We start from the raw sequence: 12651 nt of genomic DNA on the forward strand, positions 1-12651 counted from the left end.
TCAGCCATACACTGAAAATAAGGAGCACTGAGTAATCAGAAAACTTCAGTACATAGTTAACACCCTTTAACTTTGTTAGGGTATGTGTCTTCTTGAATAGGTAACTGGTAGATACTGATTGCAGAAGCAAATAAAAATTAATTGCTTTCATATTTTTATGTAGATTTTTCTTTAATATTATTTTCTAAAGGCATACTAGTTCTTGGAGTGCAATGAACACTTTGGACATATTAAAAGAAGATTGGTCATAGTGAATTTTTTTTTTCCAGTTCAGTTTTTTAGCCACACAAATGCTGCACAGAAGTGGAGGGTTGCTCTGGTTAAAATCTTGGGAATGGATTCAACTAACAGAAGTTAGTGTAACACCATTATTATAAGCGGGTCTACCTAACTTCCTGCAAGCACTGAATCTGCTCATTGGTGGAGTGCCTTATGGTATGCCTTTGTGAGTCAGATTTTAAGAGCAGAGGAGCTTCTTGCAGCTTTTGTTTGCACAATTGGATGTGCTGGGCAGCTGCTGGCTTTTGCATACACATCAGTTCCCTGTTTGTCAGGATATTGTTAACACTCTGTGCAGCTGTAAACAGGTTGTGACAAGCTCCCAGTGCTCTACATGTTGGTGACTATTAGATGCCAGACGTGGACTTGTATGGCTTCATGCCATGATGTTATCAGCTCTCCTGAGAAAGCCCTTTTGGATTTGTTCAGTGCTGGATGGCTGAGACCCCAGCTCCAGATGCTGGCAGGGAGTTTGCTCTGATGGTGGTGCTTCCCTGCAACCAAAGCCTGGAGCACTGGGGGAGCCAAGCTAATGGAGGTGACATTTTTGCATAGCATATGAAACAAATTCTTGACCTCTTGGGGCTATTTATTAACGCTGGTGGTTTGGCCAAATTCCAGTGTGAATAATTATCTCTGTTTTTTTTTTTTTTTGCTGGTTTTAATTAACAGTTATATTCACTTTTGGTTCTAGCTTGTCTCAATTGGCTGTTAATCAGTTGCTGTGTTTTGATCTGTAGGTGGGAGTTGCATTTTAATATGGGAGAAACAGATTCAGCAGCTCAGATGTCTGGGGTATTTGTTTAGATGCAGATAAATGTTATTTTATCCCAGAAAAAAGGAAATTAAGACAGGGACTGTGTCTGTAATATGAGATAAACTAAGCGAACTTAAACTACCTTACAGTTATCACTAAGCCCAAATATATTACGGTGTAATAGTGCAGAGACATGGCTTCCACACAGACCCCTCCCTTTCCCTGTTTGTCACCCTGGAAAGCAGACAATAAAAATGCAGTGTGGGTTTAAAAGTTAAAGGTTAATTTATTAATAGTTGTGTCCCTGAACACTAAAAGTATTTTGTGAGTATCTGGAGTTTCCTTGATATCAGCATGGAGAAGAGATTAATATTTTTAATAGTGAAAAAAAAAATCCCACTTTGAAGACCTGAAGGGAAAAAGATGGCAACAGTTAATTTTCATTTTTCCACACAGTTGTGTAGATTGTTTCACTAAGTTTTAACTTGAAGAGGAGGATGGAGAATATGTCACATGGTAGATTAAAGGTGTATGTATTTCTGTATCTTAGGTTATTTAGATTTATTTTGCATAAATTAGCATTGCTTGATGACAAAGTCATTATAACACTTTCTAATGTGCCTTGTGCCTCTGCCACAATTCCAGCTTGCTGTCATATTTGTTCTGTGTTTTTTTGTTTTCATTTAAGAACTTAATATACCAAACTGGAGCCCCCGAGAGAGCATTAAGCGTACATAATTCCAATTGTTTAAAGATAGGAATCATATTAAAAAAAAATCAATTTTTAATGCTGGTGCATTACAGCTCCTTTATGGGCCACTAGAGTAATGCAAAGTGAGCCAAGCACATGGCTCAGCAAGGCAGCTCTCCTGGACTTTGTTCTGCCAGTGCTGAGCAGGATGGCTGGAGTAGGTGCTTGAGCTTCTCCTTTCCTTTGGGGACCTTTCCTCCTTCTGTGTGGCCCCTGGGTTCCTCTCCCCTACATGCCTTGTGCTCTGTGCTTATTTGTTCAAGTAATACTGGCTTTCCTTGCTGTCCAGGCAAATAGGAGAGAATCTGATTGTTCCTGGAGGAGTCAAGACCATAGAGGCAAATGGGCGCATGGTCATTCCTGGGGGAATAGACGTCAACACTTACCTACAAAAGCCCTGCCATGGGATGACTGCAGTGGATGACTTCTATCAAGGCACAAAGGCAGCACTAGCAGGGGGCACCACCATGATCAGTGAGTACTAGCAATGCTCTCTTCCCACAACAGGCTGAAGCCTGTGTAGCATGTGTGGGGATAGCTACTGGAGGCTCCATACTAATTTTATGAGATCTTGAGATCTTCTGCAATGAATCTTCAAGTTTCTGGGCACTGTGTTTGAGATCCATTCATCATTTTCGATCAGGGTTGGCCTGAAAATGAACCAACCCTCAGAAAGAAATAGCAGCATGGTGAATTGTCTCTTGGATTTTCCTCTGAAATACAGAACAAGCACTGAGGAGTAAAATACCTACTCTTGGGATTTTTGAAAAACGGTGTAGGTAGTGCTGTAAGTGTATGGCACAGAAAATCTGACGAAGATCTGCTGTTCCCACCTAAGTGCCATTTCAAGGGCTTTGGAAATAACAAGGTGCTTATTTAGAAACTTGGAATTGACAGCAAGAATTGAGGAACTCCTGACCAGAGATGTCTTGGAGGAACATCTTTCTTGGTGAAAGATAAAATTAATTGTTTATAATTGTTAAAGACCTTTCTTCTGTCTACCAGATGGTGGGACAAGATTTAACTCTTTCCTACTAGCAGTGACTTGGCCTTGGTTAGACTTTGTGAGGCAGTTGTCCAGGTGACGTAAATTGTCGTAGCTTCCTTGTGCGGAGAAGCTTCACAGTGGAGTTTTACTCCCACTGAATTGGGATGTGGCTTTTTTTGCTGAGTGGTGTAATCTGTTACCTGTGTTCAGCAGCAGGTATTAGCTGAAAGAATCTCTGGCAATAAGCACGAATTGCATTGTTGTTCATTACTTTTGTTAATAGTTTTTTCAGTCTAATGTTCTTCAATTGTGGCTTCCTGTGCAGGAATTAGGCTTGCAAATGCCACTGGTAAGCCCATCTTGCTTTGTTTCCCTACTAATTTTTGACCTAGCGATGTGAAGAGAAGTACATACACATAAGTAGTTGTGTCTTTATGTCAACAGGCGTTGTGGCATCCTTAGATGCAGAAAGTCTTGAGGCAGTGAAGATGTGTGGTTGCCCGGCATTCAGTCTCCTGTATAGTGTGGCTGAGTGTTTGTGCTCGACGTCATCCCTGTTCAGACCTTTGGCTGTATTCCCAGTTTTAGCTGCTGAGAAAACATTGAACATCTGCACTGATGTATTGGTAGGGCAGAGTGAGCCAATTCAGTGACTACAAGGCACTGGTTAATAATTGTGCTTACTGCGAAATACATAGAAATGGACACATCAGACAAGAAGTACAGCAAAGTCCAGAGCCTGTGCTCTCTTACAAAACAGTAAAGGGAAAGGCAAATGTTTCCTAAACTGTGAGATGTTTGGCTTGCCCTTTGTGTATCTATTGATGCTGCACCAAGCATGTTGCCAGACTTACCTTTAATACAAACTGTTCACAAAGTCTGCTCCACCTGAGACAACAAGACCTGACCAACACCCCAGAGGTACAGTCTGCACACAAACTGCCTTCGAGGCTGCTGTTTCCAAGGCTGAGATGCTGGAAGACTGCTTACTCACAGGCACTGAGGAAATCTGAACAGTCTACATGCTGTCCAGCTAACAGACACTCAATCTCTTTTTCAGTTGACCACGTGCTTCCAGAGCCTGGTTCGAGTTTACTGACCTCCTTTGAGAAGTGGCATGAGGCAGCTGATACCAAATCTTGTTGTGATTATTCTCTGCATGTGGACATCACCAGCTGGTATGATGGGATTCGAGAAGAGCTGGAAGTACTGGTGCAAGACAAAGGTTAGTTAGTGAAATATAGTAATATTTTTTGGTTTTATTGAAATATCATATGGAGGTGAAGTTTTGAATTATTTTAGTGAATGCACAGGCACTGGTTACGCTGCTTTGCACTACCTTGAACTTGTATTTTTACTTGCTGCTGTGTAAAATGGACATAAAGCTTTGTGCTTGTATATAACTTTGTCCAATATAGGCATGGAATATTAAAATGTGTTGGTTGTCATATACAAATGCGTCATTTTGTGCTTGCTTGTTCATGTGAAAATAGGCTCACACATTGCATAGGTATGTTTTATTTGAAGGTAAAACTCCGAGATCAGCATTTAGGATAATCAGCCCAGTCGTCTTAGATGCTCTGTTTAAAGAATGGAGAAAATGAAACATTTCAGGTAGTGGTTCAGATTTTAACTGGACTGGAATCTGTGATTCAGCTGCCTCAAAATTAAGTCCAAATATGAAGAGCACATGTGTCTGTGAAACTGTCACTACAGGCTAGATCTCATTTCTTAGCAATGACTTAGGATAATTTACTTTAATGCCTGTATTTTTAAAACAGGTTCAAGTTGCTAGAAAAAAGGGATGCTAAAGTTAGGTACCTAACACTGAAAAAATGTCCTGATTTTCTCAAGTGCTTTGTCTCCAGTGGCTTTCCCTGAAGTAACTACAAGATGCTTTGTTTCAAAACTTGCCAAAAAAAGGAATCTAAGACACTTACAGGTTTGACTCATTTCAATTAAGAGGTGTGATGAGTGATGCTATAGGTTACCCTGCCTGGGCTCCAGCTACCACTCCAGAATAGCACAAGTGAAACCTCTCATAAGTGCATGTCCATGCATGTCAACTCAGCGTGGCAGTCTCAAATATTGAGGGCATCTTGGTGGCATCGGGTACCTGTGTGTGGGCAATTGGATCTAGCCTTCAGAAAATACCTAGCTTAGCTCTTGTTCCTTAAAATTTTGCCTGACAGCATGGATTTTTCTTTCCAGAAATATGTATTTTCAAATATTTTTTGCTTGATACTTTCCTTGAAAATGTATGCATATTAATTAGGAAATATTTTCTGAAGTGGCATTCAGTTCCATGGGCAAATCAGAATGACCCTTTTATTGGGAAACTTAAGTGATACTTATATTCAGCATCCTTTGTAATGTGTAGTGCTAGTAATGACTTTGATAGTACATTTCTCCATAAAGAGAATCTTTCACATCCAAATAGAAAAACAAAGCAAAATGCTATTTTTGAGTGAGCAATTTTTTGCTGAGTTACCATGGAGGTGCAGTCACCTAGGGGAGTTTATCCCATATCACTGGATGCTGGCAGTTCCTGTGCTGTATAACCAGATTTTAGGCACTTCAGTCAGCAAGACTGCACATAATTTAGAGAAACTGCAGCTGGTCTTACAAAGCTCTATAATACAGGTGATTTTTACAAGGTGATGACATCTGTCAACACTGGTTGTGCCAAACCTGTGCTATTTCCCTGCTGTCAGCATGAACGTGAATCTGCTGCTGTGCATTAGCTGAATGTACTCTCAGACAAGTGTACTGTGCCTCATTTCAGAGGTTGGATACTATTTTCCAGAGCTCCTGGATCACAGGTGGCTCAGCACTCCCAAATTTGCCTGAGGGCTTACATTAAAAGCCCGATGCAGATAGTTAGTTTAATAGTCTTCTCCAAGTATTGAAATGTGAGTTTTCAATATAAATCTGACCTGCCTTTTAGTTGTCAGGGGAAGCAGGAATCTCTTCATTGGTTCTGAACTGGGATGCATAATGGGGCCTTGGTGGCTTCTTTAGTGGCAAGAGCATTAGGAGGTCACCTTTGTTCTCACAGCTGCAGCAGTATATCTCAGGCAGTCAGTGTGAATTACTCTCATGTTTTAGAAGACACAAGGTGAGGATGAGTATAAAAGCACAAGCACAATGTGAAATATTTCAGTGTGGCAAGGGCTTTCAAATTAACGGGTAATATTTCCTGATAATTGGAAACATTTGAGCCAGCTGGTGCAAATAGACTTGATGTCAGTGGAGTGACCCTGGTTTTCATCAGCTGGAAATCTGGACTGAATTTGTTCTCGGCTGATTGTGGGTGAGGTAGCTGAGTGACAGGGATCAGCTCATTGCGTTTCAGTGCTGCACGTGCCTAATGCAATCAGCATGACTAACAGGGGAGCTCACAGAGTGGCTGTTGAGGTGCCTTGTCATGAGGTATAATTGAGCAATTAATCAGTTTTAACTCAATACAAAGCTAATTTAAGGAGACACAGGCTTTGGAAGGGCCTGGAGATTTTGTAGCCCCAAATGCTGATTATAAAGACTCAGGCTTGTAGCATTTCAGCAGCTATTTTGGGATTGGGCTTCTCCAATATATGCAAAGGAACAACTGCCTGAAATAGCTGACAGTTCAGGGCCTCACTGGTTGCTTTGACTTTGTCACTGTTCAAAAAAGCTTGTAGTTCTGCCTAAAAGTTGAAGAGGATTCTATTGAGTACTCCTGGTGTCAGGGAAGTAGGACATAAACAAGAATGTAGCATGTAACAGATGTTAAGCATTAAGGTCAATAGTCCATGGACAAGGGCTTTTGAAAAGCTGCATAATTCCAATGAGTAGGTCAAGACACCAGACCAAGGCAAAGAGTCTAATCTTGGATACCTGTATATGTAACTTTGTGCTGTCTATCTTGGTATCTGGTATAGGTATTCTCTTTGCAAGGCAGGATGGTTTGCACCATCTCTCCTGTTAGCTGTAAGGGCAGCCCATGAGATATTTTTCCACTGTGTGTGTGTCTGAGGTGGCAGCTGAGGGCCTGGTTGTGTGTTTGCTCGGGAGAACTCTGCTTCTGCAGTGTGGTAAGGAGCAGGCTCAAGATCCTATGGCGGGATCCCAGCTGAGGTCCTTTCTATTCTTACTGATTTCAAGGAGAATGTTAAACAGAGTGGGAGCAAAACTCTTGTCATTTTACCAAGGTCAGAAGAGGGCCTAAGAAGATACAAAGGCAATAAAAGAAAAGATGATGAAAATATGTATTACTTGGGTCAGTGTATGTCTTCCAACCACAGTACCCAGAGAAAGCTGTCTTATCTCCTGCAGGACTGTGATTAAATGAATTACCTTTGTCTAGATCCTACTGGATAAGGGAGAGCAAATAGATAACCCAGCTCTTTGCTTACAGTGAGATGTGTATGAGAGGATTCAGTCCTATGCCATCACTGAGGCTAGTCAGCATGGCTTGGGCCAGCCCTAACACACCTCTCATTGCTTTGTGTGTGCAAGGTGGCTCCAGGGTGCAGCTGACATCTGAGATGTGGGGTGGGTTTGGGGAGAGAAAATAGAGCTTTCCTCCAAGGCAGGTAGGACTGATGTTCTGGGAGCTGCTATGTTCAGTCAGAGGGAGACAGGACTGAAGGCATGAGGCTGCAAGCACTGGCTCCAGGGAAGGTGTAGTCAAGCTTAGGTTTTAAAATAGGAACATACTGAGTACTTCGCAACTGTAAGGGTGAATAGATGGAAGGATTACAGTTAGTAAAGGACATGTGGGTTTTCTGAGAACTTGATAAATGGGAAAACAGGAAGAAAGGATGGGTTTATAGGCTGACAAGGCTCCATGTTTCAGGCTGAATTTGCTCAGAGTGGAAGTCAGCAAGGAGTGGCCAGCTCCTGCTTTGTATTTCTCTCTGAGCTACCTGGACTTAGCAGGAAGACATAATACCAGGGATCATTTCAGCGTTTTATCCTGCATGTATCCTGGGGTACTTTAGTCCTCTAATTGCAAATAAATTCTGTGTGTATGTGTGTGTGTGAGCAACCATACCCTCTGCCTGAGGATGTATTTGTTCATTCTGGACTCATGGAGTTATATCTTCATCAGAGAGCCTTATTCATTTTGTGTAGATAACATAAATAACATGAACAGATCTCTTTCTTTCTGTTCTTGCCCCAGGAAGCAAAGTTTTCATCACAGCCATTTTGAAATGCAGCACACACAGCTTAGACAGTTGAGAATTTACTTTTCTTTTAAGTCAGAAAACTTCTGAGATTGGTCTCTGTACCAAACTGGGGTTCTTGTCAGTAGACTAAAGAGGAAGGCAAATTTATACAGTAATATGAATTCATAGGTATGGAAATTATATTTTTGTAGAAGATGTTTGTAATTCTTGTTCCATTAGAATACAAAGCTGTATAAATGACTGAATTTTTGAAATAAATAGCAAAACTTTTAGGGATTTGAATACAGTTGGTTCTTGGCAGCCGACACTCAACACTAGCATTTCTTATGATTTCTAAAATTTGAAGCTGTCATTTTCCATGGTTTGGTGTGACTGCCAACATAAATCCTTCTGTCTTTGGAAGGTGGAAGGAGAGGTGTGGCGAGCTGCTGGTAAAGCTGGTTTCAGGCTTTGTTTCCACTCTTTCCCAGTGTCTACCATCAGCTAAACTGGGTGCTTTGGGCAGTAAGGTAAAGAAAAAGGAAGTCTGTAAGCACATTCAGATACACGGCTCCTACATATTCTCAGCACTTTGGAGGAACTTAACTAGAAGTTTTATCCATCAAAAAGAACAGTTTAGGTGTGCAAGTTTCAAGCTGGCTTCCCACCAAGTCTCCGAAACTTGACAACAGAGTCTGCTTCCCAGAGAGGGAAGGAAAAAAAACCAAGCAGCCAAAACTACTGCAAAAATATATATTTAACATATGAAACAGATATATACAGTGAGAATATTATATACCTATAACCCCAGAAACCCTAAATAGCTTCCTAAAGGGAAGAGGGGAAGGGAGAAGGGAAAAAGGACAAAATAGGACAAAAAGGGACAAAAACAAAACAGGTCTACACAATCTAAAAACCCGGTAACCAGCAAACTGAAGAACTGGCAAAATCTCACCACTTCCCTTTGAACAAGCAGGATGGCTGGACACGGCCCAACACCGTCCCCTCACACATGGCAGATAACAGCAGTCACTGCAGGCCTCAGCTCCAGATAAGCCAGACCGAGACAGGGACCCACCGTTCTTGAACCTCGCCGGAAAGGAAGAGAGCGAGGTCCCTCCCGTTGGCTTTATTTATACCTCAAGTTACGTAAAGGAATGGCATGGAATACTTCCATGGTCACCTTCCTAGTGCCTTCCTGGTTACAAACTGGTCTCCAGGAAGGCCTAGAGTGAAAACTATCACATTAGGTCAAGCTGAAATGTTTTCCTGATTAGCTGAGGAAACCTAAAAAGAAAACCAGTGATTTTGTGGTTTTCAGAAACAGAACCTTATGCAAGGTCTTTCAAACTTCACAAACTTGACCTGCTTGCTTTAGCCACCATCACCTGTCTGTGATTTGGCTGCAAGCAGTCCTGTTTGCAGTGGTGGCTGGGTTGCTCCAGGGCTGAAGACAGGCAATCCACAGCATCCAACGCATTCCCCCAGGAAAGATGGCATCTAGTCCTAGCAGCTGTAATGCCATTGCTTTGTTTTTGGCAATCACTGGTGAAAAGCTTAGTCCAGATGTACTCTATGACTTGTTTTTCCTGAAAGTTTTGTTTGAATACAGTTTAAGAATCCACTTACATGGCAACACCTTTAAATTTTGTCTTGGAACAGGTGTGAACTCTTTTCAAGTCTACATGGCGTACAAAGATCTCTATCAAATGTCCGACAGCCAGGTATTGCTCTCAATGCTTTTCATTGCTATGATCTGCCCTCTCTTTCTCATCTCCCAACATGTGAAGAGTTGCTGAGGTGGAATCCCAGAGAAACATTCCCACTGACCTGAGTGGGACTGGGGGAAATGTGTAGTGAGGGACTTCTCAGTGAGGGACTTCTCTCTGGAGCATCGGTGCTGAGCTGTGGAGAACACCTGCATGTGTTTCTTCAAGTGTATGATATTCACCTTCTCAAGCAATTTTCTAGTGTCTCCCAACATTGCAGCTGCTCAGACCTGCTCAGGATTTCACTCATTTTATTTTGCAGTAATCTTTCAAGAACTCTAGGTCAGAGTGGGAGAAAAAGATGAAGCACTTGAGGCTTTTTGAGGTTTTTGAGGCAGTTTTGAGGTTTCAAGAGCTTCTTGGTTGCTGCGAGCAGTTAAATGGAGTTGCTCTTTGGGGGAGGTGGCCTTTTCTCATTAGGGCTGGAGATAACAATGAGCTTGTTTGTCCAGAGCTCATTACAAATTCCAGACTCTTCAGCTTTCCCATTCATATGTATCAGGCCACTGTAAATGAACAATGGCATCTGTTAGTAATAATAATGTTTGCTTATTCAGTTGAGAAAATATTTCTTTCTTACTTATTCCCAGAGCTACAGCTCTTGGTCTCTTAAAATAACTGTTACACCTCCAATACATGTGCTTTTAATTGGAATTTTAGACATAATAATATATAAATATTTTCTGAGAGGCAGTGCCTGTTAAATTCAACTCCCTGTTGGAATTATCAGGAGAAATACATCAAAATGTTTAATGTGTGGCTGGACTAATGGCTGTTACCTTGCTTAAATACTCATGTTGCAAACTGTGTATTGCAACCCATTCAGTGCTGCCTGAAATGCCCTAGTGCAAAAGTGGACACTGAAGAGACTGTGTCTTCAGTATTTGATCTGTGCTTGAAAACTGGTCTCTCCTGTGTTACTGAAGTCTGGTTTAAACAAGGAACACATTAGCTGAATACCTTTTGGAAAGGAAACTGTATTTCAGTAGATCTGTGCTCAGAAATTACTAGTAAAAACAACAGGATCAACTATTGCCCTTCTTTATGGATGGGTTTTGACTCTTAGAAAGCAATTTTTTAAAAAAGAATGCTCTAGAGAAAATACTGCAACTTCTAATTGCAGAATGAAAGATGGTGGTGAAAGTTCAACAATGTCTGCTCTAGTAAGATGGTGCAAAATGCCTGCCCTTCAGAAAAGAGGTATTCTAGGTGTACTAAAAGTGTCTGTAGTGCATGAGGGTAATTCTATTTTACATTTGCTAAAACTGCAGAAAGTAGACTCACTAAACTTTGTCCTGTGTGGGAGGGCATGACGAGGCAGCTCTGGCAGGGGCTGGGGCAGACTCTGTGTCCCAGGGAAATGCAGCCTTGCTTGGGGCTGTTCACCCTGTCTTGGTGCAGAAGGGCAGAAGTTTGTCCTCTGGGCAAACTGGTGTGTACAGGGGTGAGTAAGTCAACACCAAACAGTGAAGCTCAGGCTCTGAAAAGAGATAATGTGCTATTCACTGAGGTAATTACCAGCATAGAAGGTATGAAACTAGGTGAACAGAGAGGTCTGAGTATTAAGTAATGTGTTTTCCTTATTCAGCAGTGTTTCCTTCTTTATACTACCTGCAGCTTTATGAAGCCTTTACCTTTCTAAAGAGCCTTGGAGCTGTTATCCTGGTCCATGCTGAAAATGGAGACTTGATAGCTCAGGTGAGAGAACTGTCATTTTTATTTCACTTTGTAAGATGATTCCTTCTGAATCTGGCAGGTACAAGTGAAGCAGAATAATGTAAAGCCTTTTTCAGAGGTTTTGGGGGCAAAAAGTGGAACTGAAAAGCTTTATGCTAAAGTCTCTTTCTGCAGCTATCAGCGTAAGCAGCACAGTGAATTTGCAGTGGGTATTAAAACTCACAGACCTATTTATTTTTGAGAATATTCTTATAAATCTTTGAAGTTTGCGAATAAGAAGTACTGTGTTCTTCTAAACATTTCTGAAATGTGTGTTTATGTGTAATCCATACTCTCTGAAGATGCATCTCAGAACAAGGAAACTGGGCTCCAATGCAGTATGTTCCATAAAACGTCCTGGATCCCCAGTGCAGACTTTGCAGGTCAGGTCCCTCGGGGTCGCTGCTGTCCTCGCACTAAAGTGTGCTCTGATCTGTGCCACAGCACATCAAAAGAGGTAACCCAAGGACAGCTGTCGATAGCAAACCTCCCACTGGTTTTTCAGAGGCAGGATTCCCCTCTAAAACAGGGTGGGTGGGTTTGGGTGGGTGTTGTTGTGACTTTATACATTTATGACGAAAGAATCTTTCGAGGCTGTTGCAGAGATGTCTCACTCCTCTGATCCCTTGTACGTGCATCGAGCCCCTCTTAGGTCTGTGAGGCTCTGAGTGAGCCATGGGATTTATCTGCTGAGCTGCTTATCTGCTGGCTTATCCGCTAAGGATGAGGCTGCAGGACTGACAAGGAAATTACAATAGGTAAAGCTGTCTTTGAGATCTGGACAAAGGAACTCACCTTGTGTCATGGCTAAGGGAGAACCTCAAGGGATTATTTGAGGAGTTGGGCAGTGTGTAAAGACTCTTGCCTTGAGTATATTTTGTTTTTCGGTCTGTGGGGTTCTGTCCCCTGTTTGCCTGCTTAGAATTTACCCCCTTTGAGAGCTGCCTTTCAGTTTTGAGTTTGGCCAAAATAACCACTGGGATCAAAAGTTACTAGTAAGGAGTCAACAGGCACATACAGTGCAGTCATGTCTTTCCCCCACTGAAACCAGGTGAAAACCCTCATTTGGATTCAAGAGAGAAAAAAAAGCTGATTTCTCATGAAGTTTAGAGTGATTTAAAATACTAAATACATAATATATAGTTTTAATACAACATAAAATATCAAATAGAATGAAAATTAATAATAAGAAACACGATTAAGTCAATATTACTGTAGGAATGGCAAAATAATACAAATCA

General features: G+C 41.6%; 1 protein-coding gene across 4 annotated transcripts in view; it reads left to right on the plus strand.

Annotated features, from left to right (window-relative positions):
* Positions 1-12651, plus strand: part of CRMP1 (collapsin response mediator protein 1) — a 47053-nt gene that overhangs the window by 16240 nt on the left and 18162 nt on the right. For all 4 annotated transcript variants that reach the window (XM_018089229.1, XM_018089248.1, XM_018089233.1 and 1 more), the window contains exons 3-6: positions 2077-2261; positions 3836-4000; positions 9588-9649; positions 11312-11392. In XM_018089229.1, the coding sequence (XP_017944718.1) occupies positions 2077-2261; positions 3836-4000; positions 9588-9649; positions 11312-11392 (493 nt within the window). The remainder of the gene's footprint in view (positions 1-2076; positions 2262-3835; positions 4001-9587; positions 9650-11311; positions 11393-12651) is intronic.

This window comes from Manacus vitellinus, unplaced genomic scaffold (genome assembly GCF_001715985.3).
Source record: "Manacus vitellinus isolate BGI_N305 unplaced genomic scaffold, ASM171598v3 scaffold_0_pilon, whole genome shotgun sequence".
Lineage (NCBI taxonomy): Eukaryota > Metazoa > Chordata > Aves > Passeriformes > Pipridae > Manacus > Manacus vitellinus.